The 21,787-nt window shown below is 43.3% G+C and overlaps 1 protein-coding gene across 5 annotated transcripts in view; it reads right to left on the bottom strand.

Annotated features, from left to right (window-relative positions):
• Positions 1-513: 513 nt before the first annotated feature.
• nbeal2 (neurobeachin-like 2) overlaps positions 514-21,787 on the bottom strand; it is a 32,576-nt gene continuing 11,302 nt past the window's right edge. For 3 of the 5 annotated variants that reach the window (XM_080896919.1, XM_080896922.1, XM_080896921.1), the window contains 45 exons: positions 21,470-21,553; positions 21,160-21,258; positions 20,362-21,017; positions 20,128-20,260; positions 19,828-19,947; positions 19,395-19,725; positions 19,074-19,156; positions 18,874-18,966; positions 18,474-18,645; positions 17,167-17,300; positions 15,270-15,429; positions 14,839-14,941; positions 14,507-14,657; positions 14,114-14,269; positions 13,833-13,992; positions 13,250-13,338; positions 12,428-13,141; positions 12,110-12,294; positions 11,783-11,939; positions 10,599-10,742; positions 9,629-9,952; positions 8,323-8,472; positions 8,081-8,238; positions 7,833-7,957; positions 7,628-7,745; positions 7,366-7,523; positions 7,153-7,286; positions 6,891-6,998; positions 6,703-6,798; positions 6,472-6,596; positions 6,245-6,385; positions 6,027-6,157; positions 5,829-5,938; positions 5,598-5,715; positions 5,388-5,485; positions 5,171-5,284; positions 4,989-5,072; positions 4,765-4,874; positions 3,959-4,131; positions 3,777-3,871; positions 3,536-3,652; positions 2,856-3,017; positions 2,609-2,757; positions 2,359-2,494; positions 514-2,203 (listed from right to left, as the gene is read on the bottom strand). In XM_080896919.1, the coding sequence (XP_080753045.1) occupies positions 2,096-2,203; positions 2,359-2,494; positions 2,609-2,757; positions 2,856-3,017; positions 3,536-3,652; positions 3,777-3,871; positions 3,959-4,131; positions 4,765-4,874; positions 4,989-5,072; positions 5,171-5,284; positions 5,388-5,485; positions 5,598-5,715; positions 5,829-5,938; positions 6,027-6,157; positions 6,245-6,385; positions 6,472-6,596; positions 6,703-6,798; positions 6,891-6,998; positions 7,153-7,286; positions 7,366-7,523; positions 7,628-7,745; positions 7,833-7,957; positions 8,081-8,238; positions 8,323-8,472; positions 9,629-9,952; positions 10,599-10,742; positions 11,783-11,939; positions 12,110-12,294; positions 12,428-13,141; positions 13,250-13,338; positions 13,833-13,992; positions 14,114-14,269; positions 14,507-14,657; positions 14,839-14,941; positions 15,270-15,429; positions 17,167-17,300; positions 18,474-18,645; positions 18,874-18,966; positions 19,074-19,156; positions 19,395-19,725; positions 19,828-19,947; positions 20,128-20,260; positions 20,362-21,017; positions 21,160-21,258; positions 21,470-21,553 (7,266 nt within the window). In that variant the 3' untranslated portion in view covers positions 514-2,095. The remainder of the gene's footprint in view (positions 2,204-2,358; positions 2,495-2,608; positions 2,758-2,855; positions 3,018-3,535; positions 3,653-3,776; positions 3,872-3,958; positions 4,132-4,764; positions 4,875-4,988; positions 5,073-5,170; positions 5,285-5,387; positions 5,486-5,597; positions 5,716-5,828; positions 5,939-6,026; positions 6,158-6,244; positions 6,386-6,471; positions 6,597-6,702; positions 6,799-6,890; positions 6,999-7,152; positions 7,287-7,365; positions 7,524-7,627; positions 7,746-7,832; positions 7,958-8,080; positions 8,239-8,322; positions 8,473-9,628; positions 9,953-10,598; positions 10,743-11,782; positions 11,940-12,109; positions 12,295-12,427; positions 13,142-13,249; positions 13,339-13,832; positions 13,993-14,113; positions 14,270-14,506; positions 14,658-14,838; positions 14,942-15,269; positions 15,430-17,166; positions 17,301-18,473; positions 18,646-18,873; positions 18,967-19,073; positions 19,157-19,394; positions 19,726-19,827; positions 19,948-20,127; positions 20,261-20,361; positions 21,018-21,159; positions 21,259-21,469; positions 21,554-21,787) is intronic. The other 2 variants (XM_080896920.1, XM_080896923.1) reach the window with 1 other exon arrangement.

The raw sequence follows: 21,787 nt of genomic DNA, 5'->3' as shown, positions 1-21,787 counted from the left end.
CCTCCTGGGGTTCACACACACACACACACACATATACAAACACACACACACACGCACAATCAGAGCTCATTTTTCAGCCCTATCATCTGATCAACCTCAGGTAACAGGGCTGTTGGTTCACTGAAAATAAGACGATTGAAAGTAAGCATCGGGAAGGAGCAATACAACTTCTCACACTGAGAGCAAACAGAAACAATAATGTCTTTAAAGTTACAAGGAGCTGGACGTTTCTTTTACTAGAGCAATGCCACCACTTAATAACAGTGGGAAAGAGAAATGGATCAAGTCCAACTGCAACACGCATGGCGTTTCTTACGGATCACTTTGAATCCGAATGATTTCAACACCAAAATTAAAATACGTAAAATACAGCACGACTCAAAAGTGCTTTAGATGGAGGATCGGGACTGCAATGACTGCAAAGACGTACATCTAAAACTGATGAATTCAAAGTCTCTGAGAGTTACTGCATAGTTGTGTGAAATAATGCATTCGCCCTGGTTAGAGCAAAACGTCATAATATCAGTATTTGCAAGACGTGTTTTATTCACAGACTGTCTCAGCAATGCACAGCTTATACATTTATCCTTATCTTACTGCTGTGTAAATATGATTTTTAGACAGTCTGAACCCATTGAATCAAACAGTGGAGAAAAAGGTTGAAATGAGGAGTAAACATTTCATTTCAAATATAGTTTCCTTTACATTTCTTATGCATTTATTCAGAGAATCTCTGACAACTAGTCATTTTATGTGTGCAACATATTATGGGTATTGCTTTCACCCAGATAGTTCCCTTTGTCTTTCTCCCATTAATGACACTGCAAAACATCGACTTTGTTCCAACCGCAGTATTACAAAAAAAGAAAGAAAGAAAAAAGAAAAAGGAAAAAAAAAAAGCTGGCAGGAAGTGAATTCCTCTAAAACTCACTGACAGACTTTCTACACACATGTTTCAGATGTTCTCAGTACTTCATAAGTGGTTTTACAATACCAGCACAGTCAACAGTTCATCGAATCCACGTCTGAGTCACAGTGGAGTAGAAAAGTGTGTTCAAAATGGATCAGCAGGGACAACAAATCTGACATATAGTGATTTTAGATTCAGTGTTTATACAAGGCCTTAGATGAAAAAGGCACTTTTGAGCTCAAATATAACAGGAATACAGTCATATGGTGAACAGAGTAGCAACAAAACCATTCCAGAAGAATTTATAAAAGCCTTAACGCTATCATGAATAAGGCAACAGAGGGCCCTGCATTTGAGGTTCATTGCATCCAAACTCCACATAGTTAAAAAAACGAATATACTTCACATACTTGACCATTAAAGCAGTTATTGCTTTAATTGTAACAGTCTTACATTACCTAGAGCCTTAAGGAATGCAGAGATTATAAAATGTGGTATCCTGGTGTATTTCTGGTGCTAGGATAAGGATCTTTCAACCACTAAACATTATAAAACGGCATTAAGTATACTAGCCTTGTTACCCCGTGTCTTTCTTTACAAAATCTGACCTTTTGTGGTATTACCAGTATTGCAATTTGGGAATCTCAAGCAACATCTACTGTAGTTTTTTTTCAAGTTTTCAGGAGTTTTAAGAAGTTGCCATTGCCAAAGAATGGCTTTGGGACATTCAACAGTACAGGGATTGTAGCCGTGTCTCCGACAATAAAGGAGAAAAACATGGAGCCCGGGGAGTTCACAGCACGACTCGTCTTTGCGTCTGAGGCTGAATGTGGATCAGAGTGAGTCAGTCCCCTGAAATATGACTCAGAGCACATACAGTTCGACAGCAGTCCACAACCGCAAACACGGAGCTCTTCTCCATACACAAAACAAGGCCACTCTTTGGAATGATGCTGATTAAAAACAGTGTAACCATCAATGAAATATGCAATAAAATATAAAACCATTTAAGAGTAGAAAGTGCTCAGTGTATAGTTGCTCTCTCAGAGAGACAAGTGGCTGGCTGGAGAGCATAGTTTACTATTCTTTACAGTTTGTAAAGGACAGGAGGCCTTGTTGAGTCTCGCGAGCGTGTGACGATGCATCCTACAGAGTCCTCAGGGTTCCTCCCGACTGTCGCTCGTCTCATTTGCCAGCATTCTCTGTGGGATTGTACTCGGTTTCACCTGACGACACCTGAGAGATGCGGCGCGTGGAGCCCCACAGACGACGGGAGAATTGTCCTGAGCGAACCTGAAAGGAGGAGGGCCAGCACGTTAATCTTCACTTCTAAAAAGGCTCGATTATCATAAGAAAAACCTTGTTTTCAGCAAATATTTAGCATACAAGAGCCTCCTTCCCACACCCCCACTCTCTCACATCTGACAGTTACCACTCCTGCTTCTCACCTCCTCTGGTTTCCCAGCCCCCACCACAATTAACTTCCCGTCTTCTAGTCCCACTAGGATGTGGCTGCACTCTTTGGTGACAGACACACTCCTCACAGTGACCCTCAAGGCCAGGGGTGTCACCAAAGCATCCAGGCTGCAAAAGAGGGAAGAGTTAGAACCAAACATTTTTTTGCTCTGAAGTTTTGTGCAAATGCTATAAATTAGCAGCCTTTAAATTAACATTGCACCGTGTTCTTCATCTCTTTACCTGTATAAGTCCCGAATGTGGAGGTTGCCTTGAATAGTTCCCAGGATGACATATTCAGACACCAGGTGGAGTGCAGTCACCTGCTCCTCCATGGTGAAAGAAGACAGCAGACAGCCGTTCACTGAGTAAACATGAATGGAGTACTTGCCCTGCAGGAATAAGCAACATTTGGATAGTGACATAAGCGGAAAGAAAAAAGGAGCCGTACATTCGAATGCATTAGAAAATATATGTTTACTGGACGTGCCTTCTTGTTGGAGCGTTCCTCCAGAGACGTCTGTACCACAATGTGGCCTTCCATTCCCACCTGTAGCCCGGAGATTTGGGCGGGTATGCAGCTTTCGTTAGGTGGCCGCAATGTTCGCAAGAACTGGCCTCGTCGGACTGTGTGCACTATCACAGTTCCATCCTGGCACACAGGAAGCACAAGCAGAGCTTCATTAAAGATCCAACAGCACTTCAAGCTTAAACCTGTCATCTTGTCATGCTGCGAGGTGACAACTCTTGGCGTAAGAAGTCAAGTTTAAGTTCCTGTAATAAGAGCTAAGAATTGCAGACCTGAATTTTCTGTTTGCCCCCTGAGGATTTGATGCTATTTATTTATATAAAAGTTTGAGGGGCAGCTTGGCAGGATGCCTTCTGTGCACTCTAATCAAAAAAACGGAGTATTTCCAGAAGGGAGAACACATCTGAAGCATACTATCTTCTGTTGTATGCTACATGTGCAAAAGATCAACACTGGGCCACAGCCTGGCTTGATTTTCTGAACGTTGCCTGGACTTCATGTGTGAAACAGATCTAGATCATTTAATAATGAGATACTTTTTAAAAAAAATCGCTGGCATAACATCTTTAAATTTCTCTCTTAAATAGTAGCATAAGTACTTTTATTTCATCTTTAACACGTCCACGTTTTACATCTCTGACCTTTGATCCTGAGACAGCCATGTCCAGTTCAGTGCTGATGGCCACACAGGTTACCTCCTGGTCATGCCCACAGAGAATCTGTACTGGCCGGGGAGACAAGCTGCTGGAGAAACCACCCTGAATGACAAAAAAAAAAAAAAAGAGAGACTCTTTGCGTGAAGGCTTCATTTTGAGCACAGCTGCTTCTTAGTGCAATTTACAACTGCTGCATGTGAGTGAGGCTAAGCATAAAGATGATCACCTGCTGTAGAACCTGCCACACTATACAGGATGTGTCCCTTGAACCAGAGATGAGGTAGATGCCACAGAGATCCAGAGCCAAGCAAGTAACAACGTCTTCGAAGAACACACAGAAACACAGATAAATGCGCAACAATGCAAAATACAAATATTCCTTTAAGACAGATAACCATCAGAACTCACCAACGTGCCGGCAGATCCTTCCAACCAGCTTGCCTTTCGCCAGCTGGGTGACGCGGAGACTGCAATCCCAGTGTCCCCCGCTGAACAGCAGGCGACCATCATTAGACACGACCAGCACCTGAGCGCTGATGTCGACCCCAGGAGCGAAAGGTCCGCTCAAGAAACGCTGAGTTCTGGGACACAAAGCGGGATTGGAAAAGATCAAAGCGACTTCGAAACAAACAACAAGAGCAAGCTGTGGTCTAAATGTGGACGATTTATAATGTGCCATAAAACTGTCACGACTTCTGCAGATTACAACCTGTGTGAAAGAAAATGTTCAAATGGTTTTTATCGTTATTTATTTCCTGCTTCCTGATCCATGGAAACGATAAGCTGAAAATAAGATCCAGTAAAGCAAATTTCAACAAATTAAAAGGAACTCTGAATCATCACGGACGAGGACAGACAGATGTTGTGCTTCCATCCAGCTATCAGGAATTTTCTTTATCCTGGGAAATGCTGCAATGAGTGCAAAACATTTAAATTTAAGCACAAAGTACCCAAAGTAATCTTGTCACCGTTTCTGTAGAGTCAGATAAGGATCCTGTACTTCAGAGGATCTTCTCAGAAAAGAAAAAAATAGCAGGGTAGTGTGATTTCTTCTGCCATCAGCTTTTAAATAGAGCTCTTTTACTGCTTGCCACACCTGCCTCTAGAGTCCTGCAATTGGGCCCTTATCAGGACATTATTACGTGTAATTTACGAACACTTTTCTCCCTAGAAAATGGAGTTCCCATGGGTGTATTATTTGTTAAGGCACTCACTTAGGATTATTCATCGTGGGGTCTTTAGAGAAGGTGAAGTAGTTGGCGATGTTTTTGTCGTACGGCAGCCAGTTGTGTGTCCCTATCAACCCGTTGGAACTGACGGTCACCTACAGAGGAAAAATCATCTTAATGCAAAAGTTACACCAGCCTTTTCTCTACTATCTAACACAAATGTCTTACTGTTGCTACTGCCTGGGTTTAGTTATGAATTTGGTCCTTACCAGTATATCTGAGCCCTGGGTGATGGAGCGGGTCTGTGTCTTTGGTACCACAGCTTGGACCACAGGAAAGCCATCACTTACCACCTGAGGCACACACGAATAAACACATACACATACACAAACATGACTTAATATTCATTATTTGAGTTGAGGAATGAGTTTAAAAAGATTTTAGGCCGTACCTCCTTAAATGGCCGGAGTTTTTGGATATGTTCAAAGATATTCAGGGGGAGAGTGTCCAGACGGGCCTGCCGCCTTGATGCGTTCTCAGCTGACATGCGAGGCGGATGAGGCTCCTGATTGGACACAAATGTGTTATAACACTGCTGCTTTTTTTTTTAAACAAAAAGTCAGATTATTATTTATCTTGAAAAAAGCTGTGAAATATTTTGAGTGTACCTTAAGGAGCTGACAAGGTGTCTGTCCAAAGTTGCTGATGATGCCCTCCAAGGCCTTGCGCTCATTCTCATTGGCTATTGCATCCAGATCTACTGCACCTGCACAGAGGTCAAGAAAACTGTAAGAAAGAGCCACAACCAAGAAAACAGAATAACAATTAATGCTGAGTGAAGTTTCCTCTTTTTTTCCTGTTCTTTATTCTAGCCTTACCCTCATAAGTACAGTAGTAGAAGACATTGAGGGCATTCACTGCCTCTTCGCCTCTCTGCTTATAACCAAAGATCAGGTCAATCCACTCATGGAGGTGATTGGACACGTACTCAGACTCCTACAGTTTAAGATAAAAGAAATTACGTTCTTTAGCAGTTTCCTTAACAAAATATTCTCACAAGAAAATGCATGAGTAAGTTTTAGAGACACAGGATGTTTGTGTAGACTCACCAGGGCTTTCTTGTGTTTTCTGATAAAGTCTTCCCTTGATGTCGCCCAGCGAGGCAGCACAACATCTGTCACAGGCTCCTGAGATATCTGTAACTGGCCTAGGTCGAAGCCTATAACAGTCATGGAGCAGCTATGAGTTAATATTTTTCATCTTTAAGCATTTATTTGACAAAATATATATATATGGGCACTCTTTACCGTTCATATTCTGCAGGAATTCTGGGAAGTAAAAGAACTCTGGGATGAGCTCTTTGACATCAGCTGGACTCTCCATGCGAGCCTGCCAGGCTGCTGCCACCGAGTGGAACTGTCTGTCAGAGCAGTCAAACCTAAACAGTGGCAACAAAGACCTGTGTGAGAAAACAAGATACCAGGAAACTCAAGAAACTCCTGAACTAGTCAGCACTCCCACCCACTTTCCACTCTGTAGCTGGATATGCAGGGTGGTGAATGGCTCCATGCGGATCATGTAGTGCATGACTCCTGCTGCATTAGAGTAGTGTGTGCCATAGTGGAATTTGTCAATGGTGCCCGTTGGGTCCTCAAAGCTCTCATATCTAAAGAATAAAGAAAAATATGTCAACAAATTATTTATATTATCGATTCAGGTGGTAACACAGGAACTGCTTCAAGACCCACTTACTTCTCTCTGACATTCTGTGCATGACGTGGGTTGACCACACCGATGGGTTTGGATAAATCCCTGAACACTGCAGGGTCCTCCAGATCCAGAACAGTAGAGGTGTAGTCGCACAAGACCCAGGGAAACTGAAGAGAAACAAAAACACACAACTCACTGTAGCATTTGCTCACACTGAAAGTGCAAACTCTTTGGTGATAGCAGTGGTAGCAAATACAAGTGCGGCACACTTACCACAGGGTACTGTGACAGGTCGTTGTAAGTGCGTCCAGCAATGGTGTTCAGTTGCATCAAATACTCAAAATTGGAGATCTCTCTGCACACCCATTTCTGTTAACATCAATACTGGACTGGTCACAAACATGTACATGATTGATGATCTTTGTCTGAAGAATGTCTGAAGAAATGATATGAATTAAGACCTGTGTGAGCCCAGATGCCTTCAGCAGCTCTTGGGGAGAGCGGGAGCCAAAGTAAAAGAGGTTTGGAGGCCGCAGACCGAGTATCCTAGAATAGACTTTGTTTCGTACCTGAAGGGTGAGAGATTGAGAATCTTAGAGAGCACAGAAGCCGCAGTTTCATAACTTCAAAAGCACAGACTTCACTGAAACTAAACAGCAGAAGCTCTTTAGTTTCAATTATGGCTGCAGCTTCCTGAGCAGTTCAATTTAAATCAGGCGTCACCTTCTTTTTGAAGTTGATGAAGTAGTGAGCCTGGTCGATGAAGAAAAGCTCCAGTGCAGACCTTCGCAGGTTGTAGCGCCTCAAATGAACCTCTCTGAGCTGTGACAGAGGTCGCTTGAAATCAAACCCAATTCCTGGGGGGACACATTTATTAGTGACCTCAGCTTGGACACGTGTTTTGGTTTTTTTTCCACAGTGTCAAAGATTTCTCACCCTCCTCTGTCTCCTCTTTCTCACTGCTGCAGTCATAGAAGTACAAGTGATGTGTGGTAACCTCCAGACGACCGGGAACAACTGCCACGATGGTGATGAGCTCACAGTCTTCAGACAGAACCAGCTTTTCTTTCTGGCTCTCATCTTCTCCCTCCGCCCTGCGAGCATTGAAAAAAAGTACAGCTTCAGTGGATGTCCATACCTTACATTTTTTAATACTGAAACCTGCAGCAGAAGGTGGCAGTAGCTCTGCAGAACTCACGTCTTATCCCAAAAGAGAAGGTCCTCTTCTCCTAACTGATCGTCCTCCATGTCGCTTACTTTTGCTTCCTTAGCAACAGCCAGTGGGAGGGGTTCGGAGCCACGGGGGCTTTCAGCTCCTGATAATCACAGAAATATGGCAACGTGGTGAGTGCAGCTTTGTACTTTGAGAAAAAACACTCACGTGCTTACAGTCTGTGGCATACCCATGTTATCCCGCAGGGCGCTGGCCTCGCTGTGTGGATCGTAGTTATAGTTGGGCACAAGTTTGAGGCGCATCTTTGAATATGTCTCTGCATTGGACAATTTCCATTTTACTTCCGGCTGAACTCTGGGATCAAAGACACAAAGTACACATCAGAACATTTTGGGTAGTGAGCACAGTAACAACTTAGTCTTAAAAATCCACAGCTAAACATGATATCTTGATCAGAGCTGAGAGGAGCTGTCGTACCTGTTGGCCCATGCTGCTCTCTCACAGGTCAAAAGCCTGCGGAGAGACTTCCAGTGCAGCCACACCACCCCCTGCTGGCTGGAGCTCTGCTTCTGCCAAATGAGGTACCTGTTGTTCTCAGTCCGGGCTCGCTTCAAGCAGGGATCCACTATTGCCTCCTGTTTTTACAGGCACATGCATGAAGTAAACGATGCGAAACTGTATTTCGGCAGTTTGCAGTGCGAAGGTCGTAAGGTCTTAACCTGAAATTTGGATTTGCTGTCAGATCTTTCTTTCTCCTGTTTAAAGGCTGTACTCATCAGGTCATCGAAGCACGAGTTCCAGAAATTGGACATGATGTCATGGCTCCTCCCAAACGTGTCCAGCTCGTACTGCTCCATGGTGGGCTGAACCTAGAGGCGCAATTGAAGTAAGTATAATGTGTTTATAAAGCACATTTAAACGCAGCTTAAACAGAACAAAAGCCGTCTCTGTACTAGGAAAGGCTTTGAAGCCAGACGGAAAGGATTCCAATATGCTATATAAGTGCAAGATAGGACAAAAACACTCTGGACCGCAGCACGTTTAAAACACAGAGAGACAGTGTCAGAGTTTATGCAGGAATTAATGATACTCTGGTATTGTCTCCCAGCTCGGACACTGTTTTTGAAGTGGTTAATAAAAGCAAATAAGCAAACTGATTTTGGTCACACAGCCAGCACACTGGTCATCTTTGAGAAGTCAAAAATTATTCAAGGTAACACTCAGTCATTCAAACTAAATATCAAATATCATTTCAATTAGAGAGCTTGCACATTAACCATGACAAGAACATCATTTTGGTCAGGACCAATATTGTTTTATTTAGGGCAGCTGTGGCATAAACCTTCTGTCGTTAACCGTTAAGCACTGCGTATTAAGATTCTTACTGCTTTAACGCTAAATGCTAAAACTGTAAGCACATTTACAACAAACTGTTCTAAAAATAAACTGAAAACACACTAAGACAGACGGTATGTGATCGCTTTCTGCATGAAAAAAGCGCCCTGGAAGTTTCACGTTAGCCAAAGTTATGCCATACTGGTTAATGTACTGCGGGATCCGTATACATAAGTAATCTAAACGAAGCAGATTTATAAACACACACTGTCACGCAGCGCAATGATAAATCAATGCTGAGCTCAGTGTGGAGTGTGTCTGTTTGGCATCAGTTCATGAACTATTTAAGGTGCAAGTACAAGCATAAACTAAGCTCTGCCTAAAATACCAGGCAACATTAGGGAGTTTAAGATTGCCTTTTCATTTTTCTAAACTTGTGATAGCTTTTCTTTTTTTTTTTTAAACTTTGCATTAGATTTCTCAGTTGCCCACCGGGAGGTAACTGGTAAAGCCTGAAAATAAAACCGCAAATATTCCTAAAGTACACAAACCTGACAGAGAACAGAGGCAGCCGTATCAGAGTGCACGCTTTATTAAACGTGCTTAGTGAGGAGAACAAGTTCTCGAGACTCCCTAAACAAAAGATAAATGGCATCTATTTTTAAATGCCCCATTTCAGCGGACACTGACCTGCTGCTGGTAAAAGCCTTGCCACTCCAGTGTTTGACAATAGGCCTTCAGGTCCTGGGCGAAGGTGGTGCTGCCGTTGGTGATGGGCAGGTTGGGCAGGAGCTTCTGGAGGTTGACGGGGTCGGCGTGCTGGTCAAGTAGCGTACGCACGATGGGCACAAGGTGGGAAAAGGTCTCTGGCTGTCCGTAGTTGGTGTTGTCCATTGCACCACCAGGCCACAAGGGGGAACCAATCCGCCCCAGCAAGAAGCACACCTCTTCCCAGCTCAGGCAGAGCACAGTCTGAAGAAGGCTGTGGAGCTTGAGATAGGCCATCTCACTCACCTGATAAGGGGAAACAGACACATAGATCTCAGAAAGAAAAAAATAACACTAATTTATTATTATAGGCACATTTTTTATGTGTTATATCAGTATTTGATTGAGAAGTTAAAAAGAAACTGGTTAAAAAGTCCCTCAAAATCACACTTGTGTACATAGCAAATATCCATGACTACCTCCAAACACCTGATTCATTTTACTTTCCTTAGTAGACCAAAAATTGTGATATGTGTCAAAGTGCAATTAAGTTAATATATCTTTAAAGTGACAAAAGGGGGAGTTGCACTACTTAGGAGATGAATGAAACCAGCAGCATGTAATGGAAAGCCTTATGGTCAGTTCATTTAACACTGCTCTCTCTATCCTACAGCGAGAACAGCCACAACAGCCGTGATAACTCAGAGAGAAGCTGCCCTTTCATACAGAACACTCCCTAAAAAGTATGACTGCAATATCTTTGAACAGAAAGCCATAGAAGGCCTGGTATTTAAAAACTATCTTTATCTTGGTTTACTTATCATGATAGGGACTGTAAACCTTTACAGTTCTGCAAAATTCAATGTTGCAGGTGTTTGCGTTGTGAAAGACATGCTTGGTGAAAAGTATTTGACATATATGGTTGGTGCATAATATCGTGGTTGCAGCTGACCGTGGGGTGCTGCTGTTGGATATATCCGGTGATGATACGCAGGCCGATCTGGGCCATTTCCTTCAGTTCAGTGTTTCCTGGACTTCCAGGGGTGCTATGCCAGGCGTTTAACTTGTCCAGCAGGTTCACCACCCCTTCAAAGATCTGCAACAGAACAGCAACATCTGTCAACAAAGAACTCAAGACAAAGCCTAGACCTGTTTCCACACCTTGCAGCGTCTATAAAAATCCAAAGCCATTCAGTACAGCCTGACTTTAAAGGTTATTCAAATGCAAACTTCTCACCCAACCACGCCTCTCCACCCTTCAGTAGAGCAAGTTCCACATTTAGTACATGGACTGGTTCTTATATAGTACTTTTCTAGTTTTCAGGGAAAGTCTGAGAATCTTTTTTGGAAACACTGATTTATTTTCTCGCTGAGCGTTAAATGAGAAAATCAATGGCTAACGTAGCTGCATCGCAAAATAATAAAATCTTCCTTTAAAACAACAAAGGGTCAGTCATGACTCAGCATGGTGTCAGAGCAGGCTTTCTACCAATCACAGCCGTTCCTTGCTTGCTCTGTCTACAAACCAAGGTGTTTTGGGGTAAGCCACTGTGTATCCCTGTTTGATTCTGATGGGAGATGAGCACCTTGTAGTGAGAAACACATTATATACACATTATAAGTACTTTGTAAAAAGGATCATGAAGGTGGAGCACATTTACAAATTTTATGACCGTTTCTTGGTCTTGGAGCAGTCACAGAAACTGCCAGGCCACCTTTTTCTAAAAACCCTGTGCTAAGCTAAGCTAACGTTACTGATCTGTACTAGCTTGAATTTTATTTTGAAATTCAACTCACATATAGAAAGAGATAAAATAAGACACAATCATGAGGATATTCAGTAAGCTGATTATACTTAAATTGAGCACTTGTGCTTTGTGTTTAAAACTGAAGAATTTGGACTGATAAAGAGGAGAAAATGTGACATTATTTGGGCTACAAATTGGCAGGTTTTATTAAGAGCATATTTTTTCTTGGTGTATTGATTCATTTTGCTTATATAACCATAAAATATTAAATCAAATTTGTCAGGGACTTTCTTTTGTCTTTGGTGTTTTTCACTTATGAGAGTTAAATACAGGCTTTCAATAATGCAACACTTGAATGAGTTGCTGTTACATGAATCAGCTAATATACCTTTTCACTCCACAGCGCGTGGTTGTTTGTACCCTCTGCAAACAGGAAGTCCTGCAGCAGCCTGAGGAGCCGAACGAGACTGGGACAGAAAGGCAGGAACGCTCCCTGGGCGTCCCTCAGGTCTGACAGTGATGACTCCAGCATCATCTCCAACAAGCTGATGCACAAAGCAGCAAACAGACTTTGAATAATTCACTGCATAACAAGACGGTGCTTCTAGATATTTACAATAAGGTGATACAGATGAAGGAGTGGTTTCGTTTGTTTTTTCAGCTGCGAGACAGGCTCACTCCTGGTGCGTTTCTTCTCCAAGTCCGCGTAACTAACCTGCGTTTGATGTCATCGGGAGGGCGGACCAGCTGGCAGGAGGAGCCCAGTTTGGTGAGAACAGAAAATACCTGTCCTCGCTCTCTCCACACCACATCTTCCGCGCCCTCCGCTCCGCTGCCGCTCCACAGGACGGAGAACACGATGTTGGTTAGCAGGTTGCACAGCTCCTCCTCAGGGGTCTGCTGCAGTGTGAACAATAGCTGGTAAATGGAGCTCAACAAAATCTCATCAGATATCATAGACAAGGAACGAGATTTCAAAGCCTGGATTTACATGCTAAGTGCAGTGAAACCCGCATTAAGGGAGCAGGCATACCTGTGGGTTGGACGTGTTGGAGATTGTGTCTCCAGTAGGAGGATCGGTCCCATAGCTGGTGTCATCCAGCACATTGGACAAACTGGAGCTCTTCCTTGGTCTGAGCGGTGGGAATGGTTTGTAGTGCTCTAGAGGGGATGGTGTGTTGGTCAGACTACCAGCAGGTGTGTGTGTGCCAGTCTCTCCCACACCTGGCAAATCCAAATCAAAAGGTGATGTACCGAAGGGGGAGAGCGGATGGTAGTCCCTTCCCTCTTCTTCATGGTGAGACGAGGCGATGTCAACGGGATTGGAGGTAGAGGATGAGTGGCTCCCCTGATCCACCGAGTCAAACGACTTGAAATGCAGGGAGCCTGTGAAGTTTTTCAGCGGGCCTCCGCCTCCACTGGGAGGCGACTGTGATAAATCCGAGAAACCCTCAGAGATGTCCCGCTGTCCACCTTCATCCTCCTCGTCCTCATCCTCGATTTCCTGCGAGGTGCGGTAGTTCATGAAAATGTCTGTGCGTGCGTCCTCTATGACCAGGGATTGCTCTCTGCGCAGAGGCGGCCGGTAGTTTGGTTCTGCTGGAGTGTGGTTGCTCGAGTCGGCAATGGTGGCGGCGTGGGCCTCATAGGACTCTTTCACATAGAGTTTGGTGAGAACATCCTGCCAGCCAGGCTGCTTCGCAAGCTGTTTCACGTAATCCTCATTGGAGTAGATCAGATGAAAGAGCTGGGGTAAAACAGAACAAGAGCTTTTCATTACTGAGAATAAATCTTTTGGTGGGATAGGAGGGAAAAAGCCAGTTTTATAAGAGCACGACTTCTTAAGCAGACTGACCTTGCGACACACGTCCAGTCGGACAGTAAGTTCAGCTCGATGGGACAGACAGGCCACAGCCAGGAGGTCTCTAAAACTAGGACTGGCATCTGTGGAGCAGCAGTTAATTCATTGGTTTCATCATTTCAAGCTTGTTTTAATGGAAGGAAGTTATTGCTGTTTATTCAGTTTGTTTGGTTAGTCGATTCAAGGCTGGGGTAGGCAATATGTTTTCAGCGTCACTTTCAAACAGAAACCTGCAATCATTTTTCAGCATATTGTATCTGAGAAGGTCTGGGAGGCATGAAAAAGCAAGCTAGGCGAGTTGGGAGAGAGTTTCTTTTTTGGACTTCTGCCTGCTGCTTTTTTAATCTTACATACATTTATGAACCTTTAGTGAAACATTCAATTTAATTCACTATTTTGTCATTATTAGAACGTTTTATAACTATTATTATATTATTTTCTCAAAGCATTACAAAAAACAGGACTGACCACTGCACTTGATTTTGGGCTAAAGCGCAGCTTTCTTATCTAAACATCAGATAAATGTTTTTTGTCATCCATTTCCATCATAAAAGGAAAACTCTTGTGTTTGTATTACCTGTAGCGAGGACCTGCTCGTACAGACACCGGACAGTGGTCATGGTTACGGGAATGTTATCAAGACAGCAAACAAGTCCACGATAGCCAAAATCCCTTAGTTTAATGCGATGCTTGTTGCGCTCCGACACACGCTCGCTCTTGAGGATCTTGTACAAAACCTAGAAGGTAACCACAGGGAAACTGTGAGGATCCCATTTTCACAGTTTACAGTACGATGCACATATCTGCTGTTTAATAAATTGCAATATGTTAAGCAGAGGTCCGGTGACTGGATCTCACCCTGAAGACCCTCTCTCTGGCCTCATCCCCAAAGCTTGGATTGAGCAGCAAACTGTACAGCTGCTCCACGCCCCACTCCAGCAGCACTGTCTGCACCTGCTCGCGAGGAGGGCTGCTCCTCAAGAGCTCATACAGCACATCCAAGGCCTTCACCACCTGAGTGAGAGAGACACGGGAAAGATGTGAAGGAGGAGGTTGATGAAGAGCCAAGAAATGTGGAGTAGGGAGGGTAAAGTTTGAAGTTGCACAGAGAGCATTTCGAAAAGTGCAGATATACCAAAACAACATATAAAGAAAAAGAGATTAGGAGTAAAATATTACACGGAAAAGGTCAAATGATAGCAATTTTAAACTCCTGAAATAAAAACAGCTGTAAAACATGCGAGTTATTACCTGCTGCTCCTCTCCTACAGTCAGAACGTAGGCAAGGACGCAGTGAAGCTCCTCTTGTGTAGGAGACTTAAGAAAATCTTTCAGCAAGGCGAAGAGAGAGGTTTGAATCGTCTGCTTCTCATCAGACAGAGAGCTGCCGTCTTTCTCCACACTGTGACCAAAGATATTTCAATGAATTCAATGAAATCCCATCTGAGGAACAACGTTTTGGTATCAAAGGGGAGTGAACAAAACACGGATATTTACAATAACCCGATAAGAGTGATGAGTATTTTTGAATACACTAATCATTTACCTAATGTGACCGTTCATCATCGTAACAGAAGGTTTACCTGTAGTATGTTCGAACGGTATCCAGTATGTACTGAACGCCGTACTTCCTCCTCATCCGCTGCTTGCTTTTGTTTATCACAGACTGCAGGTATTGTATGTGTGCTTTGGGAGACAAAGAATACTTTTGTCATCTTCTTTCAGGCTGACATTTAGAAATGTCAAACTAATATGCAAGACTGTGGTGAAGAGGAGCAGCAATTTATAACACGGGGCGTTGAAGTGGTGCATCAGTCACCGATTCCCTTTTGACCCGTCCCACAGCCTGAACTTGAGACATTAATGTATTCAGCCCCCACTCTGTTGTGCTTTGACCCGTCTCCTTCTCCTCCCACCATGTGCACATGTATAAAAAGGGACACAAAAAGCTTCGGCAGACATTAAAAGGTTCACAGGTGCATTACTCCACAACAAGGGGCTGCTTGTGGCTTACCCAGACAAACAGCAAAGTGGCTTTTGGTCCAGATGCGGAAATTAAAGAGCAGGTGCTGGTAGAGATGCTGTAAGAGCAGACTGTTGCCCTCATTGAAAACCTGCTCCAGCAGCAGCTGACATGCTATTAAAACATTCATGTCCATCATACTGCCTGGAACCTGCAGAAGAAACAAGCAGATAGCAGTTTGTATTAAAGTTCAGTTTGCTTTCATTTATCTGGATTTTTGGGAATGAAGCCCCGTTTAAATAACACTAAAAAAGAAGAAGAAGAAGAAGAAGTAGTGTTTGTTTACTGTATATAACACTTCTATTTGTGAGCCACTGCCACACTAATAAGAAGTAGTTTCCTTACAGGATTGAACACATTAATATTATACATTTAAACATGCAATCACTGGCCACTTTATTAATTACCCCCGATTGTTAATGCAAGCATTTCAACCAGCCAATCACATGGCAGCAACTTAATGCATTTATGCAAGTATGAATGGTCAAGATGTCTTACTTGATTTAAGAAACTTTGAATGATACTTGACTAAGAAATGGAAACCTACGATTTGCACAGGCTTACTAAAACTGGACAACAGCCTACCTGTAATGTTGCTGACCATGTCAATCCTTTCATGACCACAGTGTACCCATCTTTTGATGGTTGCTTCCAGCAGGATAACATGCCATATAACAAAATCTCAAATCTGCTTTCTTGGGCATGACAACGAGGTCATTGTACTCATATGGCCTCCACAGTCACCAGATCTCACCTCTGGGATGCGGTGGAACAGGATTGTCACATCATGGATGCGCAAACAACAAATCTGCAGCAACTGTGTGATACTATCATGTCAACAAAGACCAAAATATCTGAGGAATTCCAGCAGCTTGTTGAATCTATGCCACAAAGAATTAAGGCAAAAGGAACTCCAACCAGTAATAGGAAGGTGTGCCTAATGAAGTGGCTGATTAGTGTATATGGCCAAGATGGCACAGAATGCAAGACCTAGCTAGGTGCATTGAAGAATTACATCTGAGAATACTGTATGATGAAGTCAAGTTCAGAGCTTAAACATACAGGAAATTATCACTGACCCGAAGAAGAAAAAACACTACTGTGGCTGCTGAATCAGCACTGTTGTAACTCGGAAACACGCCACATTAATCCGTGTTTTGTTTGATGCAAGACAGTGAGTGTTTTTGTTTAGCCCTTTTCAAACATGTAACATTGATCAGTCTGACATTCACGCTCATCGTGTTTTTATTCAGACATTTCCTCAAAAGTATGTGTGCCACAGTACTTGTGCAACATCTGCAACATATAATGCACCAGAATAGAGCTTTTTACCCATATACTACTACACTTTATAAAATATGCCACATCCTGTATGTACTTGTGCATCCATACATACTTTAGTAGAACAAACTAAATAAACTATAGCTTATACACTCTTAGTCTGTGCAAAAGTTCACCTGTGTAAAGTTAAACACAAGAAGACTGTTGAAAATATTTAAAGCAGGAGACTCTGAGACATGAGGCTAATGTTTCCCATGTCACTGTGAGAAAAAGTAAACACTACTCTGTCCTTAGATATCACTAAAAAAAAAAACAACCTTACTGCAATTCAGCACTTTCTCAGGTCGTACAGCTGCTATCACCACTCTCATTCAAAGAGTGACTGTGCAGTCTAGCAAACTCCATACATTCACCCCACATAATCATTTGATACTGTCATTCTGAGAGAACCGCTGCTCTTTCGACAACACTAGACCCGTTTATTACACGGCGATTACGCTGCATCAATACAATGGAAAAGGTCAGATATTCGCTTTCAGATGATAATCAGTTCTTCTCTCATTTAGTTCCCACTCGATGGAATGGATAGCATGTGAGGGGAGCTTACTTTGCTGAGCATGGCTCCTATGATGCTTGGGCCGTGGCAGTGCAAGAGGCTCTCTTGATTAACGGGGTGTTGGCGAATCAAGTTTTTCACCATCAGCAGGAACGCGGCGATGCTGTTTCTCTCTAGTCTGCCCTCTGTGAGAAGAAAAATAGGGCAAATCATTTTTTCCGGTGTTACCGGCAGTCATCATTTCGCATTACCAGGCACTTTATTGACATTTTCTAATCTCATGATGAGTCATCCGACATATGTCAGATTATATGTTTCATTTTGTTACATTTTTTCCAGTCTTAGGTGAACTGACCTACTGACTTCTCATCATTATGCCCACATAGATTCTGACATTTAACCTATTAGGGTTGATTGCACAATGCTTATTGTTTGTCTGCAACTTCCTGCTTGTCATTGCATCGTGCACTACATCTAAGCTCTAATTTACTACTAGTCAGGATGTCACTTATAGATTACATCTAAACTAAATTCAACAGGAAATAATGAATATTTGTGATACTAGCTTTGAAAACTATAAACATGCAATGCTTTCTGACCAGTATACATGCAGTGTATGCAGACATGCTGACAGCTTGGTTTAATTTACTAAAGTTTTAAAAAGATTACAGATGCTACCTCAGTACAGTGAATCTAAATGTTATTTCATTCTCACATTAGTTAAAAGCTACATTTAAAGTATTTTACATAGTTGCAGGATCATACTCTGGCTTTTCAAGGCACAGAAAGTAGCTCCAGTAAAAGTATACTATATGGAGTGTATGTAAGTACTGGGCCACCTACAGGAGCTGCTTGGCCATGGAAACCCATGCCACAAAGCTGCCGGCACACAGTTTTTATGCTGATGTTAATACCAGAGGAGATTTAGAAGTCTGCATTTATTGAGTTTACAGAGAATTGGCAACATTTACGCACCTGTCTGTAACTTTACATGGTCTAAAACTTCGTGGATGAGTTGCTGTGTTTCCTGAATGCTTCTACTTTCAAATAAATAATAACGCCAGGAGGGAAGACATTTTATAAACTGAATTGTTGCATGCTGGGATCCTATTACACAGTGCCACTCTCTAGTCAGTGTGATCATTACAATATCCCTGTGGCTCTGGGACTTTCTTGAGAACAGCAATGGAAGACGAAAAGCAGATATCTCAAAACCTGGGCAAACAAATCGAAGACTATCTATATGCTACTAGAGATTTGTGAGATTCATTTTGGCGAGCGAGCTATTTGATTGTATGCTATAGCCGCATATAATACACAGAGCAGTAAAAAATTAAATTAACTCAAGATTAACTGACCTGCAGATTTGTTCAGCGGCAGCAGCATTGCAGCAGGGCCTCTGGGGGAAGTGAGTTCTGGCCCCAGCAAGTCTGAGATCTCCTGACCTCCATTGTAAACTTGTTCAGCCTCACACACCTGCTCAAGCAGGGGCAGCAAAACCCCCATACCACCGACCACGTTTATAACATCCTGCAGGGACAAAACAAAATAAATCACAATCATAAAAAAAGAAAAAGAAAAAGAAAATTAAACCATGACAAAAATAGCATTGTGCAGTGCTCAGTGCATTATTAGTACAGTATAGGTAAGAGTTCGCAGGCATATAACATGGGTAGTTATAACACTTCTTACTTGCCATAAATGTGAGATACAGTTTCAAAATGAATACAATACATTTGAAAATGCTTCATATCTAACCTTGATGTCCCAGTTCACCACCCTGTGTCCTGTAAGCCTGCCATCATAATGGTGACTGGGTGCCAGGTCCAGACATATCTGATTTTTAAAGGCCTGAAGAAAACATACACACACACATGCATAAACAGGAATAATCTGTACTGTTTATAATTCACCCAATGACAGCACTGTAGTGCAATATGAAAGTTTCAGTGAGCTACCTGTGGAGTGTAGTACAGCAGCAGTTTGCTATTGAGTTCAGACAGCTCTCCTTCCACTTTGAATAAGGACACGTGATTGGGGCCTGTGATGAAGTGTAGAAAGCAATGTAGGTCATGAAATATGCAAACATCGCTTGGTGCACATGTAAAAAAGCTACTCTTGTTTTCAGTGTGCGCAGGACTAATCTTTCAGCAACACGTCTGAGAGACTGTGATTTTTCTTTACTGCTGGTTTCCTGAATATTTGATTGTATGCTGAATTCTGGCAGAGGTGAATCCTAACTTACACTAATACTCAAAGTGATTAAGAACATTTTGCACCTGCAGCATGTAGAGCTCTTGTTTGGGTTTGCTGCAGAGCTTCGTGGCAGATGAAGGCAGTGCCTAGGAGCCCATCCAGGGATGTGGGTGTCCCCCACTCCGTGTCCTGCAGTCCTGCTGGGATTGTGTGCACTGGAGAGTCTCCTATGGACCCCCAGCGGCCACCCGCAAAGGAAGCTGGGAAGGATTGGGAACGGATGAGGGAGGGGGCATGGGAGGGGAAGGCAAACTCAGGTGACGGAGTGGAGGAAAATGATGTGGGCAGGTTAGGAGAGGTGGTGGTGGTAGTGGTCCGATGGCCTGCAGAGCCGATGCAGCAGGATGTAAAAGGCTTCAGGATCAGGTTTGGGTGGGGTACAAAGAGAAGGAATTAGAATGATAAGGAGGAACTCCTCTCTAATAATAGAATACATGCGATGCTAGTTTCAGTTACCTCACTGAAAGATGGAAAGCGAAGCTGTGCGGTTTTACGCAGCTCCCCGTCGATGTAGATAGTGACCAAATTCTGACCAAAAGGACGGCGGCCTGGGATGTGAACTATAGCCACTGAATGCTGTGAATATAGCACAGCAAACACACGTGTTGATGGAAAAAAAAAAAAAAGCCATGCTAAAAGTTTGAATACTACAAAGGTGAACATTATGAACATTAGTTCAAAATTCACAGCAACTTTATTCTCAAGAGAAAAACTCAATTTATTACATCAGATATACTCCAAGGTGTCCACACTCACCCAGCACGAGTCAGCTAGTGGATAGTCTTGCAGAGCAACAGCCATGTAGTCTTTCTTAGTGCAAACAGCCACCACCAGCACGCCCTCCATGGTGAAGAAGGCCTCCAGTCCAGTTCCACTCGCTGTGAAGAAACTTTACAGAAAAAAAGCATCTCAGTCAAGCACTTTAGTCCACAGCAATAAATGTAATTATATCGTGTTGTTACTTTATTGCTCACAAATGTGTCCTTTTACCTGTAGAGCTGTTTCCTGCGTGGTCCCTTTCCCATGTCATGCTGAGTACCCATGCCAGAGCTGGCAGCAGGTTTACGGTTGTTGGAGAAGTCTGAGTGAGAAGAGGGGAACTCCATGTTAAGGCAGAGCCAAGCGTGAAAAGCAAACCCACTGCCTGGCCATCGCTGGATTGAGGGCACCATGATCCCTGCCATCGGGGGTGTAAGATCAAAATATTGCAAGGCACTGTCCTTTCCTTCTCTGGCTGCCATGGCTGAAAGCACACGTATAACGCGAGTGCAGTAGGGGTGGACCCTCCCTGCCAGTGCGCCGTTGTCCTGGCCAACCCTGAGGAGTCTCAAGAGACTCTTCAGCTCCTCTGGTTTGAAACATAGAGAGCCCAAGTCCTGCAAGAGGCCCAGCAGGGAGTCTGCACACTGCCTGTCCAGACACTGGGGATGGGAGAGCACCTGCAGCAGAGCCCCCACCATGCCTGCTTCCACAGCCACCGTGCGACAAGACAAGGAGCCACCGCAAACGGTAGCCAGCCACTGAGCAACCAACAGCTGCAGGTCCCTCTGACCTGAAAGGTCAGGCAGCCACTGCAGGAGCAGGAGCAGAGGCTGGTCGTTACTAATGCCAAGGTGATGAGCATGGGCGTGCGCGCCCTCCACCGCCTGGATAGAAGACAGAGAATAAGAAATAAAGGATAAGATATAGACAGGTTAGGCTAATGACTATAACACCATTTAAACTGGGGCAGTTTGACTTCTACTGTCTCTGTACTCATTAAGGAAAATGAGAAAATTCATATTTCACCATGTTCATCAGCTCTTGCAGAAGCCTTTTGGTGGGTTGACCTTGACTCTTCAGCACGTCAAATAGCTGGGAGTAGCCAATCCTCTCCTTGAAAACCTCCTGAGGGGAAGTGAGACAGAAATAGGCTGGAGAACGCTGTTCTGCAGGGGATAGCTAGCTGGTACACTTCCATATATTGGAAGGAAATACAATGAGCTTTCCCCACATTAACGGAAGGAACTTTCCTGGTCAGCAACCAGGAATTGTAACATTTGTAGCGTTGAGGAGAACATGCAGGTTTTTGTCTAGAGGACATCAAGGAGGGCTTTACCTTAGCATTGGGTGAGTTACTCATTATAGCTGTGAGGACTCCCAAAGCATGAACTGTAATACTGTCTGACCCTTTCTCCCAGACCTGTATGGAAAAAAGGAGGCACAGTTGATTAGAAATGTGCATCATCATGAGCTGGCGCCAAAATTTCCCAAAACAAACTAAAAGTAAACCCTACACAAAAGCTTCAACACATGAATTTTGCACCAAATATCTACAAATTGTAAGAGGAATTTTATCAAACAGCCCTCTTTAAAAAAGTTTTTACACCGTAAGTACTAAAAGTAAGCACACAGTTGAACAAGTCACCAAACAATC

The sequence above is a fragment of the Rhamphochromis sp. 'chilingali' genome, assembly GCF_963969265.1.
Source record: "Rhamphochromis sp. 'chilingali' genome assembly, chromosome: 11".
NCBI classification, from domain to species: domain Eukaryota; kingdom Metazoa; phylum Chordata; class Actinopteri; order Cichliformes; family Cichlidae; genus Rhamphochromis; species Rhamphochromis sp. 'chilingali'.
This window is presented reverse-complemented; position numbering and strand designations above follow the sequence as displayed.